General features: G+C 52.2%; 11 protein-coding genes across 11 annotated transcripts; 5 read left to right on the top strand and 6 right to left on the bottom strand.

Moving 5' to 3' along the window:
* Nucleotides 1-2,058: 2,058 nt before the first annotated feature.
* J4E92_005733 (uncharacterized protein) lies at nucleotides 2,059-3,021 on the top strand (the record flags this gene model as incomplete). The annotated part of the gene is made up of 1 exon (XM_051497111.1): nucleotides 2,059-3,021. The coding sequence occupies one exon, from the start codon at nucleotides 2,059-2,061 to the stop codon at nucleotides 3,019-3,021; it is 963 nt and encodes a 320-aa protein (XP_051352771.1).
* A 481-nt stretch (nucleotides 3,022-3,502) lies between these two features.
* Nucleotides 3,503-4,075, bottom strand: J4E92_005732 (uncharacterized protein; the record flags this gene model as incomplete). The annotated part of the gene is made up of 2 exons (XM_051497110.1): nucleotides 3,503-3,960; nucleotides 4,009-4,075. 2 exons carry the CDS (start codon nucleotides 4,073-4,075, stop codon nucleotides 3,503-3,505), a joined length of 525 nt encoding a protein of 174 aa, XP_051352770.1.
* Nucleotides 4,076-4,809: 734 nt separating this feature from the next.
* Nucleotides 4,810-7,016, bottom strand: ARG2 (Amino-acid acetyltransferase, mitochondrial; the record flags this gene model as incomplete). Its single annotated transcript, XM_051497109.1, has 2 exons — nucleotides 4,810-6,912; nucleotides 6,963-7,016. The coding sequence occupies 2 exons, from the start codon at nucleotides 7,014-7,016 to the stop codon at nucleotides 4,810-4,812; spliced, it is 2,157 nt and encodes a 718-aa protein (XP_051352769.1).
* Nucleotides 7,017-7,359: 343 nt separating this feature from the next.
* On the top strand, nucleotides 7,360-8,443 carry J4E92_005730 (uncharacterized protein; the record flags this gene model as incomplete). The annotated part of the gene is made up of 3 exons (XM_051497108.1): nucleotides 7,360-7,404; nucleotides 7,512-7,830; nucleotides 7,890-8,443. 3 exons carry the CDS (start codon nucleotides 7,360-7,362, stop codon nucleotides 8,441-8,443), a joined length of 918 nt encoding a protein of 305 aa, XP_051352768.1.
* A 704-nt stretch (nucleotides 8,444-9,147) lies between these two features.
* Nucleotides 9,148-10,768, top strand: J4E92_005729 (uncharacterized protein; the record flags this gene model as incomplete). The annotated part of the gene is made up of 4 exons (XM_051497107.1): nucleotides 9,148-9,270; nucleotides 9,321-9,639; nucleotides 9,687-9,911; nucleotides 9,960-10,768. The coding sequence occupies 4 exons, from the start codon at nucleotides 9,148-9,150 to the stop codon at nucleotides 10,766-10,768; spliced, it is 1,476 nt and encodes a 491-aa protein (XP_051352767.1).
* A 340-nt stretch (nucleotides 10,769-11,108) lies between these two features.
* Nucleotides 11,109-12,071, bottom strand: J4E92_005728 (uncharacterized protein; the record flags this gene model as incomplete). Its single annotated transcript, XM_051497106.1, has 2 exons — nucleotides 11,109-11,973; nucleotides 12,022-12,071. 2 exons carry the CDS (start codon nucleotides 12,069-12,071, stop codon nucleotides 11,109-11,111), a joined length of 915 nt encoding a protein of 304 aa, XP_051352766.1.
* Nucleotides 12,072-12,574: 503 nt separating this feature from the next.
* Nucleotides 12,575-13,354, bottom strand: J4E92_005727 (uncharacterized protein; the record flags this gene model as incomplete). The annotated part of the gene is made up of 1 exon (XM_051497105.1): nucleotides 12,575-13,354. One exon carries the CDS (start codon nucleotides 13,352-13,354, stop codon nucleotides 12,575-12,577), a length of 780 nt encoding a protein of 259 aa, XP_051352765.1.
* A 1,156-nt stretch (nucleotides 13,355-14,510) lies between these two features.
* On the bottom strand, nucleotides 14,511-15,712 carry J4E92_005726 (uncharacterized protein; the record flags this gene model as incomplete). Its single annotated transcript, XM_051497104.1, has 3 exons — nucleotides 14,511-14,655; nucleotides 14,711-15,048; nucleotides 15,104-15,712. 3 exons carry the CDS (start codon nucleotides 15,710-15,712, stop codon nucleotides 14,511-14,513), a joined length of 1,092 nt encoding a protein of 363 aa, XP_051352764.1.
* Nucleotides 15,713-16,342: 630 nt separating this feature from the next.
* J4E92_005725 (uncharacterized protein) lies at nucleotides 16,343-17,506 on the bottom strand (the record flags this gene model as incomplete). The annotated part of the gene is made up of 1 exon (XM_051497103.1): nucleotides 16,343-17,506. The coding sequence occupies one exon, from the start codon at nucleotides 17,504-17,506 to the stop codon at nucleotides 16,343-16,345; it is 1,164 nt and encodes a 387-aa protein (XP_051352763.1).
* A 202-nt stretch (nucleotides 17,507-17,708) lies between these two features.
* J4E92_005724 (uncharacterized protein) lies at nucleotides 17,709-18,193 on the top strand (the record flags this gene model as incomplete). The annotated part of the gene is made up of 3 exons (XM_051497102.1): nucleotides 17,709-17,866; nucleotides 17,938-18,090; nucleotides 18,145-18,193. The coding sequence occupies 3 exons, from the start codon at nucleotides 17,709-17,711 to the stop codon at nucleotides 18,191-18,193; spliced, it is 360 nt and encodes a 119-aa protein (XP_051352762.1).
* A 486-nt stretch (nucleotides 18,194-18,679) lies between these two features.
* Nucleotides 18,680-19,540, top strand: J4E92_005723 (uncharacterized protein; the record flags this gene model as incomplete). Its single annotated transcript, XM_051497101.1, has 1 exon — nucleotides 18,680-19,540. The coding sequence occupies one exon, from the start codon at nucleotides 18,680-18,682 to the stop codon at nucleotides 19,538-19,540; it is 861 nt and encodes a 286-aa protein (XP_051352761.1).
* Between the last annotated feature and the right edge of the window lie 2,791 nt (nucleotides 19,541-22,331).

The following is a 22,331-nucleotide window of genomic DNA, read 5'->3' as shown; positions in this document are numbered from 1 at the left end:
CACGAACCTTTCCGCTGGTTCGCAGTTTCCAACACCCCGATTCTCCGACATACTTCACCCTAGATAATTTTCTGCCACATGTACCAGGTTTCATTCATCAAAACTACTTAGCCGCAAGTCGATATCGCGGACTGCGAATGCATTATCTCAGGCCCACCACACGCCCCCCGAAGACTGTCTAATTCCTTCTTCCTGTAATCATCATCACGGCTCTCCACCGGAGTTTCGAGGGCTGTTGTGATCCGCAGATGGTATTTCGTTATTTGGTCTAGAGTGCGCAGGGAAGTCTATGACGCTGCCTAGACGCGCTAGTGCATGTTGCGGGGACTTTCGAGCGTCGCTGTTGCACCGCGGACGGAACTGGGAGATGAGAGGGGTAGAGGTGGCTTATCGAGAGACCTTTGCGGATCTGGTCGACAGAGGGGCATGAACCTTGGGGAGGGGTTTGTCGTGGTGTGGAAAGTCGGACATGAGACGCGACCGGACGCGGTCGTTTTGCAAAGTCTAAACTTTGGCAGAAGGATGGGATACCTTTTTGTGTTCCCAACTCGCGTCATCTCGGCTTTAGATCATTTTGAAACCAATATCGAGCTGACCTTCAGGTGTACGAGTGCGGGTGATATCAACAGGTTATGAACGCGCGAACACGTGACCTAAGTGCTCCCATTGATCGTCGCGCTATGCATCCAACGAACATCTGGTATCGCTCAGATAGCAAATCGCATGTTTGCATCCCGTGTGGTTGGTGAAAACTATCCTACAGTTGAGATACCCAGACCACTGGTATCACTCGCTCAAGATTCCGTCCAAACGAATCTGCAACTCCTCCGCCTTTTTGCTATGCATAAACTCTCTCACACCTTCAACCCGCTTCCCATCCTTGCTCAACTTCACAAATAGGACACCCTCAGTCCACCACTCTGTGATCCCACTTTCCGACAATTGCGTTCCCAATTCACCGTCACCATTAACCTTGCCTCCCATCTTGCAGTGCGCGACTACCGTATTTGTGTCTTTTGAAAAGTGCACCGCTCTGCCTCCCTGACCATCGTCTTCAGGAACTACCTGAAAGTCGCTAAAGATCTCGAAAACCGTCTCGGCATGTTCGCGGAACGGCTGAATCGAACGAGTGGGTAGGTGCAGGTCTGCAGGAAGGGAGGTATGGCTAAAGTCGCGGGTGGCGTACGTTGTCAGGGCTTGAGGGCGAAGAGTCGAGTAGCTCTCTATGAACTTGTTGAAAGTCTGGATGTGCGCGCTTGATTCTTGTGACTGCGATGGATAGAGAAGGTATGCGATGGGCGCGAGAGCAGCGATTGCTGCGAGAGTTGCAGTGGCAAAGCGTATCTCCGCGGGTGTGAAGCCCAAGTCTGACATTTTGTGTTGATACCAGGATGAATGTGCGATGCTTATTGCATATGCGTGTCGAGGGTATCTGCAGTCGCTGAGCTTCCGAATTGTCGTTCGCCGGTCTTGTTGGTATGCCGTTTCCTGCTAGATTCTGGTAGCGAGTAAGATCGATCTGACGCGCACTACAGCATCTACCCGGTCGATCGTCCAGCCGTAAATAATCCGACCATGATCTACGGATCCGTCTAATATTGCGGATTCCAGTTACATCTCCGGTGATCAAACTTCGAGCCCCTCATGGCTTGCATTCAGCTGTGTTGAACGCCATCTCTGTGACGCTCCTGCATAATCACCGCAATGTCGGTGTGGCCCTCCACCGACCCGTAGCGCTGTGGAACATCGTGACGAGCCGGCCATTCGCTGTACGGTCTACAATCTCCGCTACCCTTCTCTGGGATCAGCGTAGAAGAGTGGAACCGCGTTCTAAAAAGAAGCAACGGTGGGTCTGGGATGCTTGCGGGGCCGGTCGTGCCAGTCTTTGGGCGACGCGTCGACGTGAATGCATATCATCGCTGCTTCCTCTGCTCTTCTGTAGTGATCGTTCTTTCTGCTTATTCTCAAATCTGAGGCTGAAAACAAGCTTGACCTGCTGCGGTAACCCACGTCTTTACGAAGCCAAGCAATCCTTCGACCCTTACAAGCAACCCCGCCATGGCCGCCACAAAAGCCATTCTTGTTACCGGCGCTACTGGTAAGCAAGGCGGTGCTGTACTTGAACAACTCGCATCGCATCCTTCGCACGCCGATTACACGCTCTTGGCTGTCACCCGTGATGCCAACTCCGGTTCTGCGAAGAAGATTGTTGAGCGTCATCCGGACGTAAAGTTGGTGCAAGGCAATTTGGACGAGCCCTCGGCGCTCTTTGCATCAGCCAAGGCCACACTCAAAGAGGCTGGCAAAGAGGAGAAGATCTGGGGTGTTTACTCTGTTCAAGTCTCTCTAGGCAAGAATGTCACCCACGAGAGCGAGGTCATACAGGGTAACGCCCTGATTGACGAGTCGATCAAGGAAGGCGTCACACACTTTGTGTATTCCAGCGTCGACCGCGGCGGCAACCAGCGCAGTTTCGAGAACAAGACGCCCATCCCGCATTTCCAGAGCAAGTATGAGATCGAACAACACCTTCTCGAGAAGGCTGGCAAGAACGGTGAAAACATGGGCTGGACCATCCTCCGACCGGTTGCCTTCATGGACAACCTCGCACCTGGCTTCCCTACCAAGGTGTTCCTCGCAGCACTCCGCGATACACTGCAGGGCAAGTCCATTCAGTGGGTGTCTGTCGAAGATATTGGTCTATTCGGCGCACGAGCGTTCGTCAACAACGAAGAATGGAACGGCCGCGCCGAGGGTCTCGCCGGTAGTGAGCTCACTATGGACGAGATGAGTGGATGCTTTGAGCGTGTCATCGGTAGCGCGGTGCCGGCAACTTACGGTATGTTTGGCTCCGCGCTTATGTGGGCCGTCACGGAAGTGAACGTCATGATCAGTTGGTTCGCAGCTGAGGGCTATGGCGCTGATATCAGCAAGTTGAAGAAGGAAGAGCCCAAGCTGTGCGATTTCGAGACTTGGCTGGCGGAGAGGAGTGGGTGGAAAGGTCAGGCCATCAAGCGATAGATGATGCTTTCATCTGCTGGCGGGGTTAAGCATCTAGCGTCGGACTTTTGGACTTTTTGGGACTTTGACCCCTGTAAGGGATTCTGGGGAGTTTTCTACGAATACATGATTATCCATAATACCGCTATACTGTTATCTTGATGCATGTGCTTGCATGAGTGTTTGACTTCATTACCAGCCTTGCTGGTCATATCAGCGGTGGCTTAAGCACAGACTACTTTGTATATGGCGCTGCCAGCACAGTCATCATGGCCTGATAGGTCGATATGCAATTCAGCACCGCATAGGCAGTGTTGGGTCTCTAGCTGATATATTCGGATTGCATCGACATCACAAATCGCGAGGTTAAAGAGAGTCTTTAGTTTTACGCTTCATTGCTAAAATGCTACACTCCAAGGGCCTCCAACCAAGAGAGGCAAGATGGTAAGTTGCGCAGTAGCCAGACTACTACTATCACGGAAAACAAGGGCTATGGAACCCTTTACAAGGAGACCAGGTTCCACAACGCCAGCCCACCAGCAATAACCGGTGTAACCAACCTCAGCCTGTTCCAGCTCGCCCACTTCATAGCAATGTTCTCCGCCTCGCCCAACTCCTTCTCGTTGCTCCTCTCCGCTAACGCCTCAAGCTTGTCGTTCAACGGCTGCATGTTGAGAGCCGAGTGCAGGATAGTCGTCAAGTGCATAACGGCCGCAACACCAAACAACTTCCAATCACTGCGAGCGAGCATGCCCTCGCGGTAGACGGAGTAGCCAGCGTAGGCATAACCCAGGAAGCCCAGGGTGGAGATGGGGCGGAAGAATTGGTTGCCGACTGTCCAGCACAGAGGCCACTGGCGGCCTAGAAGTTGCGCGCGTTCCTTGTGGTCGGGGCTGCCTGGGCGGGGGAAGTTGACGAGGAGGGCAGGCACCGTCATGTACGACTGTGTGATGGCATTTCCTGGGATCGTCAGAAGTGAAATTGGGAACTACGGGAGCCCGGTCTTACCGGCAAGAATGAAAGAGAATGTGATGCAGGTTCCTGCGACGCCCTTTACGATAGTGTTGTCCGACATCCTGAGATTGTGTTTTGGTATCGGTGTGGAATTGAGGTTAATGGCTTTGGAGTATAGAAGGAGTGATGAATGAACGCGTCCACATCAGCGACGACCACCTCCAATAAACATTTTCCATCAACAAAGACCAAGACACATTTCGCAAGCTAGCAGCCACGCACCCCCGTTCCGACACCCCAAAATCCCGTGTTGGGTCACTCCGCCCTGCATTGTGGTGCGATAGCGGTGTTCCTGGCAGCCGTAGTTCGGTTCCCCACGGCAGTCGCGTCCCTCCAAGCGCGCCGGTTTGGCGATCCCGATTACACCACGACAGCCCTGGAAGCCTCCGCGCAAGCTAACAAAGTTTGAAGCTTTCATGTCGGTGTGCTTTGGGTGTTTTCTGCATTGCTACCGTCAAGTCGGTGAGTGTTCTGGTACCGCGCTGGTGGGGTTTTCGCCTTCGCGATGTTGTCCGCCACGGGCTGCCGTTGCCATGATGGAAGATCGCTCTTACCACTTTGGACAAGATCGGGAATCAACTTCATGGATGCGTCGCATGCGGTAGGCATTGAGAATCATTTCGAGATAGAAATTGTGGGTGGTCGCAGTTGGAAAGCTGTAGATACTGGCATGTCGGTTCATAGGGGCACACGCTCATCATGAGACTGTTTTTCTGGATTGAAAGAATAGCAACACGGTATGACTTCTCTGTCTGATAGAAAGACTTGAGAGTTCGTAGTTTGCTTAGACTGAATCTAATCCGCTCTTTGTATGCCATCTGCCCAGCTCGGTTCAATGCCACTACAGACATCTACATAGGCATCCCACCTTCTCAAATCCTTCTCCTTTTGTGTCCCACCCCACTCCTCAGCACTCCATCTTTTCTCGACACCCTGCGTAGTCCAAAACATGGTCCATTGATCACCAGGCAAGTTCCACATGCCCTTGCTCCTCTCTTGGTACCATTTGTTGACCGGGTTGCTCGTCCGACTCCTCCAGACTACGCCATCTGGAAAGCATGTTCGAGTCAAAGCAGCCCAGACAATGTCGGAGACGCCACCGGAACCTTGCGACGACGTGAGAACCGCGAATTTATCGAGGTAAGGAATGTAGTATGGCGAGTCTGGAGAAGGCCTGCTAGGAGGACTGAGCCCATGGAGGGATGCGGGCGTTTCCCATGTGCAGATGGCGCCACCTTCGTAATCACCCGCTATAATGATGCCGGCCACACGGCCACGAATACGGTCGAGGTAGTTCTGAGGATGCAGTTTACGTCGGAAAGAGTCATCGATGAGATCGACGAGTTTTGGGAAGTTGATGCGCAGGTCGTCTGCTAGCTCTATGCTCGGGTTCGTTGCAGAGGGTGGCTGCCATGGTCCGTGAATCCGCGGATCCGGAATCATGGTGAGCGGTATGCCTTTCTTGAAGAAAGTAGCAGGGTTGGGTGCGGTGGAGCCAAGGAAACGAGAAGTCGGCGTTGTCGGCAGCGACGACGATGTCATCGGCTTGTCTGTTAACACGTTATGTAGTAGAGGATTCTTCGCAGGCGAAGTGCGCGCATCGTCAGGTATAGCTTTCCTTGCTGCTTCTAAGGGTGTCAGGACGAGGCCAGACGACGATGGGGGTAACAGCTTCAAGCCGCGCTCGACCACTTCGAGGTTCTTCAGATGGCGTATCGGGGCTGAGTTGCCAATCTGTCGTACCGGTGCACCTGGTAACGATGCTATTTCTTCCTCGACGAATTTCGAGAACGGGTTGCTCGAACTCAATGAAGTTGGACGCTGAGTCTTATCATCCGGGGTGGCTGACGATAGCTGCTGCAGCTCTTTCTTGATGTCACGGTACTCGGCTTCTAGATTGACGAAAACATGAGCGCCATCTGCTCGCTTCTCGGATGGTATGCCACCAAGAGGGTCAAGTATAATGATGCGGTCCAGAATAGGTCTTTCGACGACATCCTTTGTTTTGTACAATGCGCCACCAACTGAGCCATTGCTGCCTGTCTGGCCGGCGAGACCGGCAAACTCGCGAACAAGCGCCAGAAGCACGTCGTCTGCCTGGACCCTGACCTTCTTCAGATTTGTGTCGTAGGCGAAGGGTGTTATGACTGGGATAACGCCGTCGTCGATGGGCGGAAGTAGCAGGTAATTGTGCTGTACCTCTACACCTCCCCGTACCTGGACGGTACTGGGTATGTCGTTGGCCAGTGGGGAGTAGCCCAAAGCATCTTCGACCAACAGAGCTCCTGGCTCGTTGTAGTCTTCCAACGCTGCAACTAAGCGCAATGCTTGCTCCCTGACCATGTTTCCGTATTCCAACGTCAAGTCCGTGGTGTGCGCATCGGCATCGTGATCGCAATCGAGCACTACAGCAGTGCTAAGCCCCAGCTGCGCCATCTGACTTAGAGTCAAAGCGATGTCGCCCAAGGTGCGGTCGTCGAGGGTCTGAGGCTGCCGAAGCTTGACAAGCGCCATATGCACCGGCTCATCCTTCTCTTCGGCCTGGTACTCCTCCTCGGGAAGCGGTTCGCGGGTGAAGACGGTGGGCTTGTAGAGATCGCCCAGGTTCACACCGGTTCGCAGCGAACCCGAGTCATTGTGTATATTCTCGCTCACCCCCTCCCTGGCTTTGGCTGCGATAGCCGCCTTGCCCTTCTTAGGCGCATCGAACTGCTTAAGGAAGTTGCGCGCGTCGCGTTTACCGGGCGATTCCTTCAGTAGACGCGTCAACTGCTGACGTTCGGCGCGCTGGCGCTCTTTCGCTGAGCTCGACGATTTTCGGACGTATATGGTGGACGTGGAGAGAGGCGCGAATTGGAGCTTGGTGAAGATGTTTCTGTTGTCATCGCGCCTGGGGAGCTGTTAATCGTCAGCACTGCTATAACTGCGCTTGAAGACGCCGCGCCCACCTTCTTCGTAGCCTTCCCCAAGCCCCTCGCGGGGGCTTTGCTCCAGATGAACATGCTTCATGCTACCGCTCAGCTGCCGAACATGCGAAAGGTCAAAATCGTGTGACTGGAGCTCGGAGCAGAGGTATGACTCTGCAAATGTGTGGGGAAATGTGCCCGCATCCGCATTTTCGAGGACTCAACATCGATAATGGCGTGCGAACGTCATTTGCTGGTAACCGACATCGGCCCGGTGTGGCCTTATCCCCGGGCTACTGGCAGATGACGATGATGAACACCATGACGAAGCGCTGACAAACGGTGCGCAAGGTACAAGCAGAGATTTGTATAAGTTGTCGCACTTGGCATTGCCTTTGCGCTGGAAGAGAAAGGATACAGTCCGATCCCAGAAGAAATCATGGCGCCACAGCTCGCTTGGATTGGCCTCGGCAACATGGGCAGGGTCAGTGAGGAAGGTCATCAGCTCGACCATGTCACTAACTATCACAGGGCATGTGCAAAGTATGAAGCATCTAAGATTCTTACTTGGTTTTCGTACTGACTCCACAGAACTTGGTGGAAAAAGGCAACCTCGATAAGCCCCTAATCCTGTTCAACCGCACCAAATCCCGCTCCGAAGACCTCGCATCCAAACTCGGCAGCTCCAAGACCAAGGTTGCCGATACCATCAACGATGCTGTCAAACCTTCCGACATTGTCTTCATGTGCCTGGGCGACGATGCAGCCGTTAAAGCTGCTGTTGACAAGATGCTCGAAGAAGATGTCAAGGGCAAACTTATTGTAGATTGCTCCACGGTACACCCGGAAACGACGAATGCTTTGGAGAAGAAGATAACCGAGAAGGGGGGTGAGTTCGTGGGCATGCCAGGTAAGTTACGCATGTGAAGATAGAAGTGCTCCCCCAGGACGGGCCTAACAACATCCCAGTATTCGGTGCCCCAGCCATGGCAGATAACGGCCAGCTTGTTTGTGTGACAGCAGGCTCAAAAGCGTCCTGCGATAAAGTAGTCCCGTATACGACAGGCGTGATGGGTCGCACGAACATCGATTACTCAGGCCAGCCAGCAGGAAACGCTACCCTCATGAAAGTCATCGGCAACACCTTCATTTTGAACATGGTCTCGCAGCTGTCCGAAGGCCACGTCCTTGCCGAAAAGTCTGGTCTAGGGGTCGACAACCTCCACACGTTCATCTCTACCATGTTTCCCGGTCCCTACACCGCGTACTCGCAGCGCATGCTAGCCGGCGACTACTATCAGCGCGAGGAACCTCTCTTCCATATCGACTTGGCACGAAAAGATGCAAGGCATGCCATGTCATTGGCGGAGAGCAGTGGCGCGAAGGAAAGTATGAAGATGCTAGGCTTAGCACAGGGTAGACTGGATAGTGTGAAGAGTGAAATCGGAGACAGAGGAGATATTCCGAGTGTTTACGGAGTTGTGAGGAAAGAGAGCGGCTTGGATTTCAAGAACAAGGATTAGATGGGTGAATCTTCTATTGCAGTTCTGGAATAATCTTTGGTTCTCACCATGTTAGGGTGCCCCTGGACGCCGTGTGACGTGATATTCGCCGGAGAGGTACTCACTACGCTAATTGCGACTGCCATTATTACAAGCATGGCTATCGCAACTTCTGCTCGACTTACTTTCCACAGAAAGCCCGATGCACACGCAATGTACCGCGGCTCTTCAACGCGGTTCAGACATGACGCGACGTGTGCTGATCACTACCCGATTTAACCACCATCGATGCAGACATTCGGTCTAACTCTGCCGAGGATGCATCATCTGTCAGAACATCCTCCCAACGTCACATCACGCTAGACTCCTCAGCGTTAAAATCCCCAGGTTTTACCCCAGCTTCTCCCCTCCCCACTGCTTGATGAGGTCAAGCCTCATCTTGGCTGCAACGGCGGGTTCGTAGAATCACCCTCTGAGATCGAGTCTGTTCTTGCGAAACCTGGTTGCCGTGCACATGGACCGACATTTCTGCCGCCAGCTCACGTGGGTGACAGCAGGTACTTGAGGGCCTGAAGACCCTGCCGATTTACCTCATCGCGACTGCCTACTGTTGACTCCACTCAACTCAACCTCAATGCTCGAATCTTTCGTCCAGTCCACGACCTGATCGGCATTATCCACAGACCAATCGCTAATCGGCATCTCTATCGTATCACAAAGCGAACATGGGGTTCCTTAAGAGACCCACACTGCGCAGTCGCGACGACCAGAGGACGCGTGCTGCTGAACTGACGCTGCGCGAGTCCATCTACCCGCTCTGCCTCGTCACCATTCTATTCTTTCTCTGGGTGAGCCACGACGATGCCTTAAACCCAGTGTATGTGGCTGATGATCATAGGGATTCTCGTACGGTCTTATCGATACCCTCAACAAGCATTTTCAAGACGTCCTTGGCATAACGCGCGCTCGCTCTTCAGGCTTACAGGCAGCATACTTCGGCGCGTACCCACTTGCTTCCCTCGGTCATGCCAACTGGCTTCTGCGCCACTGGGGCTACAAAGCAACCTTCATCTGGGGTCTGACACTTTACGGCGTGGGCTCTCTTCTTGCCTGGCCATGTCTTGTATATCGTTCGTTCGGAGGCTTTTGTGTAGCCATCTTCGTCATCGGTAATGGACTAGGCTCGCTTGAGACAGCAGCCAACCCTTACCTGGCTGGTATGTATGAGTCGATTGAATGATGGATGCAGTACTAACGAAAGTAGTTTGCGGACCACCCAAGTATTCAGAGATCAGGATCAACATCGCGCAGGCTTTCAACGGCATCGGCACTGTGGTAGCGCCAGTTTTAGGGTCATATGTCTTCTTCAACAACGTTGGCACCGATCAAGCATCCCTTGAGAACGTGCAATGGACTTACCTCGGTATCGCATGCTTCGTTTTTCTCCTTGCGATCGTTTATTACTTCACGGAGATACCTGAGATCACTGGTAAGCTTGCTCCTTAATGGGAAATGACCAGGTGCTAACATCCACGAGATGCCGATATGGCTTTTCAGGCTGAAAGCACTCACGCTGGCACCGACGTAAAGCCTTTCCGCAAACAATACCGTCTCTTCCATGCGACATTTGCTCAATTCTGCTACACTGGCGCACAGGTGGCGATAGCTGGAGCCTTCATCAACTATGTCGTCGAGACAAGGGTCATAAATGGACGCGAAACCGACAATTCGACAGCAGCTCGGTTCCTTGCTGGTGCACAGGGCTGTTTCACTATGGGTCGCTTCATTGGCAGTGCCTTCATGAAGTTCGTCAAACCACGATGGGTGTTCCTCGCGTTCATGACGTTATGTATCGTCTTCGTCATCCCTTCCATTACCGAGCGAGGCAATACCGGCATGAGCATGCTTTACATTGTACTCTTCTTTGAGAGTATTATCTTCCCGACGATTGTTGCGCTTGGTATGCGCGGACTGGGCAAGTACTCAAAGAGAGGCTCGGGCTTCATCGTGGCCGGTGTATCTGGTGGTGCTGTCGTCCCTCCACTACTGTTTGGAGCGAGTGACACGCTAGGGAAGGCTAGACCTCTGGATGGATATGCGCCCACCGCCATCGCCATGACCGTTCCGATGGCGTTCTTCATTGCGGCGTGGAGCTATGCTTTCTGTGTCAACTTTGTGCCAGCCTACCGTAATGTCGCAGACAAGTTCTCCACAGCCGAAATTGGTATCGAGAATGCGCATGCAAATGATCCTGAGCGTCAAATGCAGCACACAGATGGTGGTGTACTTGCTAAGGAGGAGTCGCCAACTCATACCGAGGCGGTAGATATCGACAGGAAGACATAGGATGACTCTCTTGTCGAAGTGGGCGAAGAGGAGGAAGCGGAAGTGGCTGCAAGTGGGACTAACGTTGATGGAGTACACGCTACGGTTGCTGAGGATGCTCAAGTAGTTCAGGGGTCTTGAAGTCGGCGTACAGCGACTTGCATGACAAGAAGAAGTGGTTCACTACACCGTTGTTCCATATCTGAAGCCACCATGAAAGTCGTATACCTAGCAGTCGAAAGTCGTACTTATTAGTGCATTGCTTCCACTGATATTATCTACCAGCCACAACACCAAATATCGAGTAGTGTGAAGTGCTGTAAGTGCCCTGTACTCACTGATGTCGCTTTTCGTCATCCTCCTATTCTCCGTCCTCCATTTCTTGATCCTCGTCTTCACGCGACTTGTCCTCATCTGAGTCGTCAACTAAGATAGAATCCTCCACCGTTTGACCTTTTATTATCATTTCTAGATCCCACTTCTGTTTACCACGATACTTCCTCAACAGAGCGATTGTCAAATCCTTCAAGAATTCTGCGGGATACTCGTCTGTCTCATCGTCCTCAATCCAAGCAGCATCCGCTGTGTCTGCCCATAGTTGTACCAAGACCAACCTTAGTGATGATCCCTTGGCTGTCTTATCGTAAGCGAGGCGGATACTGTCCGGACCCGGATATTCATCAATGTCTTTACTAACTTCGACCAATCCCTGTATAACGTCTCGACAGAACTTTTTGCTCTTTAGTTTGAGTCCTAAAACGTATGCCTTAACAAGTTCATGTGTGTCAAGAGAGAATTTGCCATCTTCATCCGCCCGGTCTTCAACCGCGATATGATCATAGTAAAGCCACTCAACAAAGATTGCGAAGGCATCAGCGTCGATGGCGGAAAACTTATGTACTGTGATGACGTCGGTGTCATTCAACCAGCTGTGACGACAGAAAGGACAGTTGACTGGTTGACGAGCTGTCTGCTTCTCCGCCTTCCACTTCTCAATGCATTTATGATGAAAGTTGTTACCACAATGTGTAGCGCAGTAAGTAAGCTCTTGTATACCGTGCTCGAGCGGTTCCGTGCAGATCGCGCATTCACTGTCTTTCTTGAGAGGCTTGCGCTTCGGTTGTAGCTTTTTCGTGAAGAATGTGGATCTGCTGCATATGATGTCTTCGGGGACAGTGAACTCCTCGCCGCGTGAAACTTGGACGCGGACGATTTTGTGGCCGAACCTAGGAGCGGGTTAGCGGTTGGTGTTACAATCCTCACAGAAAACGTACCGAATAGCTCGCTTCTTCCTAACGCTGATGCGCTTCTCCTGCTTGGGCATCTTTCCTGGTCTTGATATCTTCCGCTACTTGAATGGCGCGGTGGCTGAATAAGATCGTTTTTGAGCGGTTCTCTAGTCGGGGTATGAGCATTGGATGACAAGCCGATTAGGCAGTACCTACGGGTGAGTGATATTCTATCGTTCAGTTGCACTATGTTGCTTCGGTAGTTGCAGACCAGTGCGCAACGCGCAACCAGTAGGAGTGTCTCGGGCCCCGGAAACTTGATGAGCTGAGGCCCGCAGTGTTCTCGAAGTGAATACTGTTGTGATTCACGTTAGTAAAGGTCGACGTAAGGCACAACATCGAATGATGGGTCGGGGTAAAGATGTGATGTACACAGTCGTTCGATTGTCTTCGTTTCGAGCTAATGCAGTTCGATTGGGCGTAAACAAGCATCAAACCTCGTATATCGTGTTTGGGTAGTGTAAGTCCCGAATGCCAGGTGCAAGTCATCAGAATGAGAAACAAGAAGACAGAAGACTCCCAGTGCCGTCACGAACGCTCACCCTTTCGACCTGTATACAACCAGTCCGCCGTCGTCCGAGTCATCGGAAAGAGGCATGGAGCGGACATCTTGCTTCAGCCGACGCTTCGCACTATGTGTATGCTTCTTCACTTCGACCTTTTGACATGGACGCTTCCTGGTTGCTGGTACTTCTGTAGCTTCAGCTTTGGGACTATTCAGACCAATAGCTGGATTCCTGCCTCGCAGACTTCGCGGTGCTGCCGACGCTAAACTCGTGCTGCCGCCTACAGGCGCAGTATCTTCGTCATCGCTCGTCAGATCCACTTCTACGCTCAGCTTCTCCATCCACATCTTCCTTGTCGCTCTGCCATCTTTCCTGTCTCCCCACCGGACCATGGCTGCATCTGCTAGCTCACTCACGAAGGCCTCTGGCCAGTTCTTGCCCTCGCTCTTGAACCAACCGGGCTCGATATAGGCAAGCGATATGTCGATGACGAAAGCTCGAATTTCGTCATCGCACTTACGCTCCACGAAAGCCCACTTCACGCTCTCTTTCCAGAAACGCGCGCGAGCTTCTGCGAAGTAAGTGGCAATGACTTGCGACTTGAACACTGGATCTTCGACGGCGTTGGCAACAGTCCAGAGTTTGAGGATGACAAGATTGAAGGCATCGTTAATGCGAGAGACCTTTGCGGATATGTGTAAAGTGGAGGTATACAGCCAGTCCAGGTAGATTTGCGTAGCCTCAGCGTCTAGCTCAGACTCTAGGTCTAGCTCCTTGGGTAGTGACTCGTTCTTCCAGCTCGCACGACACATCGGACAGGTCGGGATTGACTACTTCTTGAGAATGGTAGTCGATGAGCGCTTCCAGGCTTCCATGCAGACTTCGTGGACATTTTGCCCGCACTTGGAGCAGAAGGAGATGTCTCCTATCATAGCGTTGAGAGTCTCAGCGCAGACGCAACATTCATCAATGCTGAAGATGGGCTTTCGGTTTCTCTGGAGGCGGTCTTTGAAGAATCGAGAGGTGTTGCAGATGAGGTCTACGGTAAACGAATGGTGTTAGTATGTTGGACTCCTGAAATGGCTTTATGTGTTGTTACCTTCATGTACAGTGAAGCGGCGATCAATATTGGGGGCCTTGAAGCTTATGATTCTGTTGCCCACACTGCGCAATATCAGCAAGTTACATGTGGTATAAGAGGGACGGAGTGACGTACATAATGGGCCCCAACTTCTTGGTCGCTCCTCGAGATTTAGTGATGGTCATCTGCACAAATGGTGATCTTGTAGAATGAGAATGCTATAAGCTGGAGGGCACGGAAGACACGACCTAGATAGAAGTACTGCAGACACAAGAGGGTGAGAGCCGGGCCGTGCGCACCTCGTCATGGAGCGGTGACGGTACCTCAAGGTGAGAGAACCGCCAAGAAGCATTCCAGTATCCGAGCAAGGCGAGCATGACAGTCGTTTTGAAGGCAGCCAATAAGTTTTCCGAATAGAGCGAACGTTATAGTCGTACCTGCACCTTATACAAGAAAAAAACTGAACAGGTCTGCAGACTACATCAATACAAGAACTTGCAAAGCAGGTGACCTAACTTTTACGCAGGCTCTGATTGTGTATATTTGTCCTAGGCTGGCGTGCCCGCGAAGAATCGTATATCTCTTGTGTGTGAATGGATCAGCCGACGTGGTCGAGAAAGCCCAGCCGGATGACAAAGACATCAATTGATGTGAGACATGATACTCCGTGGCGCCGATCGAAAGGATGAAAAGCGTAAAACAAACTCTTCAAATGGGTATTCTGCTCATCACCGTCCTCTGCTGGTGACTCCAGACACGGTATACATCATAAGCTATGTAGCTTTGTCATAGCCAAATTCCACGCCGTCTTCCAACGCCGTCGAAATGCCGCCAGTGCCGAATATTACGCGTTTTCTGCTCAGCGAAAGGCCGTAGACGATCTGGTCCTATACGCCAATGTACCACAGCTCAACGCCCATGACCTCGAATTTCTTGCCATCGTCACTAAGGGGCTCGTTGCCAAACGTCGGGCACGTATCGGAGACGCCCTTTTCGAGGTTGTCGTCTAGCCATAGGCCATAGTGACCGTCACTGCGACACCGTCAGTCCACTGAGTCCTTAATGATAACAACACGCTGCTACTTACCCGCCGCCAACACTCAGGTAGCTATGCTCGCAAAAGATCATATAGTCATTCACCCCGCTGTAGGGGAATGCCTTGAATCTTATTCGTTCTGGCGTGCTCGCACCACTCTTACTGGCCCGACCGTTCTGTGGGGGTGCTAGCGAATCGCCCTTCCTCTTCGGTGAAGATATGGTTGTCATTCGCACAGCGTCCGTCGTATCTTCGGATGGGGGTGGTGGGAGGTTCATCTGCAGGTCTGAGAAACCTGAGAGTATGTGCGCGCGCCAGAGGAAGCATTCGCCGTTGCCGTAAAATGATGTGGAGGGCCGCGGTGCGTCGGAGAGATATGCGCCGAAGATCTATAGCGCTACGTAAGCATTCGCCCTGGGGTTGTCCTGACGTTCGCAAACTTACACCTCCGCTGCCGTCTTTGACCACCAGTACAAAGCCACCTCTCTTGCCCAGATAGTCTTCAGATTGCTTGTATAGTGTGCCTAAGCTGACACCGTTCTGTTCCAGACTATATGCCAGACTCCACTCATCCACTAGTTGTAACCTTGGTGGAAGCAGGAGCCGGATCTCTTCAGCAAGCGCCGTGCTCAGAAGCTTGCCCTTCTCTCGCATGTTGCCTCCCCATCCTCTCAGACTTAGCGGTGTCAAGGGAGGCGGTTGGAAAGGGCTCGCTATCCGATGTGGCGGCTGGTAGACCGAGTTCATATCTGAGGTGGTGGAGGAGACGAGGTTCGCAAATGTGTGTGAAAGTGAAGATGCGGTGGACTGCAACTGGGCTTGTATGTTGCTTGCGCTGTTACGGTTGCTGTTGTTCTCCGATCTCGATTGCGCGTCTGATTTGGGAATGGCGTCCGTGTTCAAGCGTCGCAGGATGCCCGAGACTGCATAAGAGACGGGATAGGTGAAATATGAGGACGAGCGGTTGGGTGTAGAGCGCTGCGATGGCGGTGAGGTTTGCGACGAGGGCGAGCGGAACGGGGAAGAGGACGGGGTATCTGGTGGGTACGACATGAGCGGCAACTAATTGCGATGGGAGTAATGTTCCTGAATTAATGTGGGTCGCGTGTTGGAGGTGGTGTGCTGGGGCTGTCGCAGGGCAGAGTAGCTGTGACGTTGCGCAAAATTAGTGGGCTGACAGCTGCTTGGAGCCTCACAACACCACCAGGATGGGACGTGGCTGTTACATAAGCAGGCCTGTGGTTGCGGTGAATGCATGGCCAAAGGCTCTGATGAGCGCATACTAATACAGGACATGTCGGCGATGTATGCTCTGTGATTGCTTCACCCTCTGGCACCGCGACGTGTAGCTTGCGGAGCCCTGACCGCTTTAGCTTGCTAGCGTGTCGCGCGAAAGCTTGATCTCCGCTACCCGGTAGGGCTGACCTCGCGTATTCATCGTGCAGTCAAGCCAGGATCCCCATTGTCGGTCGAAAACTCGAGGATGATTGTGGTTGAGATAGTAATGCTCGATCGTGGCGGCGGTATCTCAGCGCCGTGATAGTTAACATGTGTCATCCCCGCGACCCACAGTGGCATTTCTCATAGCATGCATCGGCTCGAGAAGGTACCGAGAGTTCCATTCTTGATTGAATGCTACTAGTGTCGGTATCTCTACACTCTCAAAATGAAGCCCCAGACGGTCTATGTAGTCTCGGCGTCTGCCTCCTTTGTCGCTTCTGCGAGGTCTCGATCCAAATGCTCATCTCCCGCAGCATCTGCGTCTTCTTCCCCGTCGTCTCCGTCGCTCTTAAGCTTAGCACCCTTTCTTTCGGGCATGACCGCCATGAACGCCTTGCCCCAATCCCCAAACTCCATCCACTTGAGCATAATCTCTAGCACATGGTTCGTGACCAATACTTGCCGGCTTTTCATCTCAAGGTATTCGCCAATAGGTAGCTTTGCAGTCTTGATCCCACGGTTCACGGCGCGCTTGTGACATATGCCTTTGTGTCGGTTCTTGTCAACCAGTCCACCGATAATGTATGTACTGTTGGGCTTCAAGTGAGTTAGAACGTTGTCAGACTCAGATGAAAGATAGACGACTTCGCCTTCCTCTACTGCAGCATCAGGTTGTTCTTGATCGCCCAATGCAGTGGCTTCTGCTGATGTCTTCAAAGCGCCGAGAACTTCTCCCCCGTTTGGCCCTGACATCCACGCCTTCGCTTTTTCGGAAACCTCAACGAAATCTTCTTCGAAGAACTGGAACCCCTTCCAACTTGTGTACTGCTTTGCTAGAATGCCATCGAAACGCTCCTTCATCTTTCCACCGAAGCTGCTCAAAGCTAGATGGGTCCTGAAGTTCGCCTTTCGGTTATCGCTGTAACACCTCGTAATCTGAAGTCCCAAGCTCTTGAGCTCGTTGTCAAACATCAGCTCTTCGAAATCGCAGTCGAAGATTACTGTGATTGGTACTTGTTTTCCAGTTGCCTGCCGAGGAGGTCGCGAAGCTGGCGGCCTTGGTCTCTTGCCATTCTCGTCGGTAGGCATCTGCGCCCACTCTTCTCGCCTTCGCTCTTTCTTCTCTTTGACTTTCTCTTTCCGCTTGAGTTTGCGATCTTCGCGACCGGCTTCCCAGCGTTCGAGCCTCCTTTGCTTTTTGAGCTGGTTTTTTGACAACTTTGGCTCCGCATTCTCACCCCCAGCCGGTGTTCCGACAGATTCTACGGCGTCGGCTTGATTGCTGTTTTCCGCTGCGACAGGTAGTTGTTCGTTTGGTGTCGGAATCGTAGGTGCTTCTGCCACATCCTCAATGCTATCCGCATGCTCTAGCTTGCGCAACTTCGCAGGACGCTCTTCGGAATCCATCTTCGAATAAAGTTTCCTCGGTTTGTGAAAATCAAGAGTGCTGCCTTCCACCCACTCAGCGTCGACAAAATTATGCTCACTCACTTGCTAGCGCGCCAAGCCAGATCCCTGTCATCGCGGGTTCCCGAGCTCGAACCTCACTGCACGTCTCCGCATCGACGACAACTTCGAATACCCATTGAGCCACGAATAATCGCCCAACATGCCGCAGGATATGCCGCCATCGGGCGGCTACAGCCCCGTACAATACAAGCGCAACCTGCCCGTACGAGGCTTCCGCCCCGCCGCATACCTCTTCGGAACCGCGGCACTCATGACCTACGGATTCTGGAGAGTTGGACAGGGTATCCGAGAGCACAAGTACGCGCCTGCCCTCGAGAGGAGACTCGCGAGTCTTGAGATATATGAGCGAAAGTGCTGACAAGTCGCAGCGAACTCGCGCGCGAGAAGATGTGGGCGCGGATACACCTCATCCCCGCGCTGCAAGCCGAAGAAGACCGCGATCAAGTACGAAGGCACCTCGCAGATAAGGCGAGAGAGAAGGAGCTACTCGGAACAGAGACCAGGGTCTACAACAGCGACAGGTATGGTTTGAAGACTTGGCTTTGTAGACAACTTTGGCTAATTCACGTTGGCAGATTCGTTCGCCCTACCTTTGCAATCACGCCCGAACACGAGACGAAATAGACTTGCATACCGCGCTGGAATTGTACATATAAATCCACAAATCGTTGGCAGGCTAAGGAAACGCTGTCTCCAAATGTTATCTTTCGTTGTGTTTGAAACTGTGACGCGACGTAAATCCCAAGGCTTCAAACGGTGAAATATCGTTCCGAGAGGGTCGTTGCGCGTATACATACCGAGATAGGGTGGTTTTGCAGGTGCTGACGAGGGGACACCCTGTGATAGGCTTCCAAAAGTGTGGTTCACAATACGTTGCGATTCCTTGGGTTCCACTGGACCCGTGAAAGTGACACCCCACCCATTGTATCGTGCACTCTCCCGCGCGTCGAAACGCGCCACCTGGACCAGGCAGTGCGCCTTGTCGTCAACTGCGCCCAGCGCCTACAGCCCTTCTATATTTCAACTCTACTAACCCTCCCAACCGTTCGCTGTATCTGTCCATAACCGACCCTCGCCAGCCGGCGCAACCTTTGGCGACGACATAGCGCAATGTCTTTCATCACCAACTTGTTCGGTAGCCTGAAGAATGCGACGCCTGTCGACACAGGCACCTTGCCACGCGCAGATGACAATGGCACGCCCGATGGAGCCGACGAGGACTGGGATTTTGTAACAGCGCACGAAGCCGGAGTCGTCTACGACGACCGTATCACGATCCTACTTGGTCCCCATCGAGAGACTCGTCACCACATCTTCATCGCCGACATGCCCAGGTCTTCTAAACTCCTTAATCATGTCTGCACTCTCGAACCATCACAACGATACTTGCATCTCTCCCTCCCCGACCTCTTCATGGTGAAACTATATCTCAAATCGCAGTTCACATCCGTCGACTCGCTGGCTATCGAACAGTCCTGGTCAAACATCATTAAGCTAGCCATCACTGCCGATATCTTCCAAGACGCCTACATGGGAGATAGGGCCCTCGCAGCGCTCACGACGAGGGGCATCTTCGCCCTCGAACCCAACAACGCGGTGTTGCTGTTCAAAGAAGACGACTTTTCACTCGCCCGGGAATATCAAGACAAGACAGGCAACGGGCAGAAGCTGAGAGAGACACTTGACAAGGTTGCAGAAAAGGGTGTAGAGAAGCCTAAGCCGCCCAAATTGGAGCTACCCAAGCCTCAGGACGTGAACTCCAAGCCCGACGTCTACAAGCGGAAGAGCGAGGGCACAAGGTTCGGTAAAAGCGTATTAAGAGGGCTGGCACAAGCCACCGCAAAGAAGGGAGGTGATATGGATGATAAAGTGCATCCTACACGGCAGCCCAGCGTTCCGCCAGGCGTGGATGCGTTGAAGCGTGGCGATGCCAGCAACTTCATGTGGCCTGACAAGAACGTGAAGAAGTGATCTCGAAGTCTTCAAAGATATGTTGGACGAAGAAAACTCTACGCAAACCTCACGGTCACGGCTCGTGGCTTCGAGACCCCATGAAGGGAAATTACAGCCGTCTCATTGATAGACGTCATTTGGAGAGTTAGACTAGTCGTCCGTCTTACAATCATTAATATGCACTGCCCATCTACATCTGCATGTGACGTCGTAATCATCTGAGGACACAGCTAGGCCATCTCCTCTGTGCATCTGGAACACAGACATGGCCCTTCAAACCATGGCGACAGCAAGTCCTGTCTCTGCTCCACCGGTATACCATGGACGTTTACATAGCTGCAAAACAGTTCGTCTCCCATCATCACTGGCTTGATCGCGAAAAAGCGTACAGTCGTACTTCCGGTTTCTCTTCTCCACTCCACGTTCGGTGCGCAACTGTGATTGAACAGCGGTAGATGAGGTGTGATTTCGTCAACGAAGCCAAGCCGGGGGTCTATAGAACCAGCTTTGTTATTGGCTAGACGCGTCCAGATGGAATGAAGAACCTCAGTATCGAAGTTGCGGTTTGCGAAGACGTCCACACCGAGTTGCTCTAATATCTTGAATGGGATGATGATGGATTCATTGAGAGTGAAGACATCAAGATGATCTTTGTTGGCGAGAGGCTTGAGACGCGCAATCAGCGGGTGATCTAACGGTGACTTTTCAACACCAGCTTGAACGCATGTTGCCAGCAATCGTAACATGAGGAGAGGTCGGAGAGGTGAGGCGTTGTGCGTCAAGCCTCTAGCGGGTGCCTGGAGCCATTCAAAGTCTTTACCGCATAAAACTCTATGATAGGTGCTCATCGCGAGGCGGAGACATTCGTCGGAGCAGTAGCTCTCGGAACAGCACGTCGCCCCTTTGGCAGCATCCGGTAAACGCGCATAGCAATTGGAACAGAAGTCTGGTGGCGGGGTGCTGCATAAACCGGTTGCGGTTCGGTCTGTAAGTATACATTCGCCAACCCTTATGTCGCGAGCCGCAAACATACCCAGCATGTCTTCGCCTGGGTCTTTTGTCAAGGTACTTTTACCAAGAAAACATGGTGCTTCGTTCTCAACCACACCAAGTTCCTCGTTCACCAACTCAATGAGCTTTGATGAACGCGTCAGATGGCGCTCGATGGTCCACGGATACTCGACTGTAAGCACTCCACCGTCTTTTATTCTATCTTTCAGCTCATGAGGTGTGCCTCCCAACGTCCTTGCAGCCTCTTCTTTTCGTCTAAGGAGCTCGTGCAGTGCTTCAGCTCTCTCTGTGGCCTTCTCACGCCACAATGGCCGAGACAGTATCGTCGACTCTGCCAGTATCTCGACTGCGTCCCATTGACAATGACAAGCCTGTAGAGCAACTGCGAGCAGCTCATACACCGATTCTCTTAGATCATTATTGGCATCCGGATTGCCTGCTTGCAGTAGTTTGGCTTTGTAAATGTCGCCGACTGCGAGCTCAGGGAAGTTGAGCATCCACATGCGACGGCCACGCTCGAACCAGGCTTGAGGATCATATGGGTGGTGTTGAATGCGCTGATTGTAGGTATCGAGAGATTCCAGGATTTCTCTAACTTGACTAGGATGTAATTTACCAGTTTGCTGAACAGTTCCGGAGCGGTATATAGAAGGCACATAACGCTGCGGCAATGCGGCATCCGTTGTGTCTGGACGCGTTGTACGCTCTGGCGCCACAGGTCGCGCATGTGTATCCATGGTAGTATCAAGAGCGCTGACATCAGTCCGGAATGAAGGTGTTGATTTTGCATCGCGATCGAATTGGGCCGCCCATCTATCGCCAGCTTCTTAGGGGACGTGCACAGAGGTAGCCGATGTGATGATGTCTGACGTCATCGTGAAGAGGTGACGGCTCACCTCGGCATGCATTATCTCCCATCATAATTGACATCAAGAGATCTAGCGGGATGGAAGAGCGCCAAATTCTATCTGAAATTTGATGAAAGTTAAGCCGTTGCATTGCAAATCGAGTGACCGTCACGAGCTCGGATCTACATGGAGACGTACCAGCGCAGCATTCGTCGGCAAGTTAAAGTTATTACATACCTAACTACCTAAAGTACCCCTTAAAGGTATTGCAATTGGATTATTACGAGACGAGCGCGCACACAAACAGATCTCGCCCATGGTCGCGTCTCGCTTACCTCACCAAGGAACCCTTTGTTTACCTAGGGACGTGCGAGGTGTTCCGAACCCTGCAAGTTTCATCGATAAGAATCCAACAAGCCCCTTCCCCGCTTCCTATGTCGTAGCACGACACATGTAGCTATCAAACAAGACACAGTCAAAGTAAATCGTGCTACCTTCGCCATGACGTTAATCCAAACCCTACCTGCGGAGCTCTTCGACCCAATCCTGAAAGTGTACGTCGATACCGTCCCGCTCCACGAGAGCTTTCGTGCTCGCATCGTGTCTCGTAAGTACATACTCGATTGCTTTGATAGAGATCCGAGCAGGTTCATATTAATTCTTCACTTTGCATCGGCATTGTTTGTTCGCGACTGATGCGTCTTTAGGGACGTTTCGAAATGCGATCGACCACGTACTGTTGGCGCAAACTCCGGCAATCGCCTACGAGACATATCTCCGCAACATCGAGCCGGAAGTTGATGACCGTCATGATAACGGACCACCAACTTTCCTCCGAAAGAATTCGCATACTTTGCACATGAATCATTGTATGCGCAATCGTGGTATGAACCGGGACTTGACCAAGTGCCTCAGTAAGTGAGAAAATGTTTTTGGCGAAAAGTCGAGTC

The sequence above is a fragment of the Alternaria infectoria genome (genome assembly GCF_024043175.1).
Source record: "Alternaria infectoria strain BMP 0036 chromosome Unknown scaffold_8, whole genome shotgun sequence".
Classification (NCBI taxonomy): Eukaryota; Fungi; Ascomycota; class Dothideomycetes; order Pleosporales; family Pleosporaceae; genus Alternaria; species Alternaria infectoria.
Note: the sequence above shows the minus strand (reverse complement) of the source record. Positions and strands in the feature narration are given on the sequence as shown.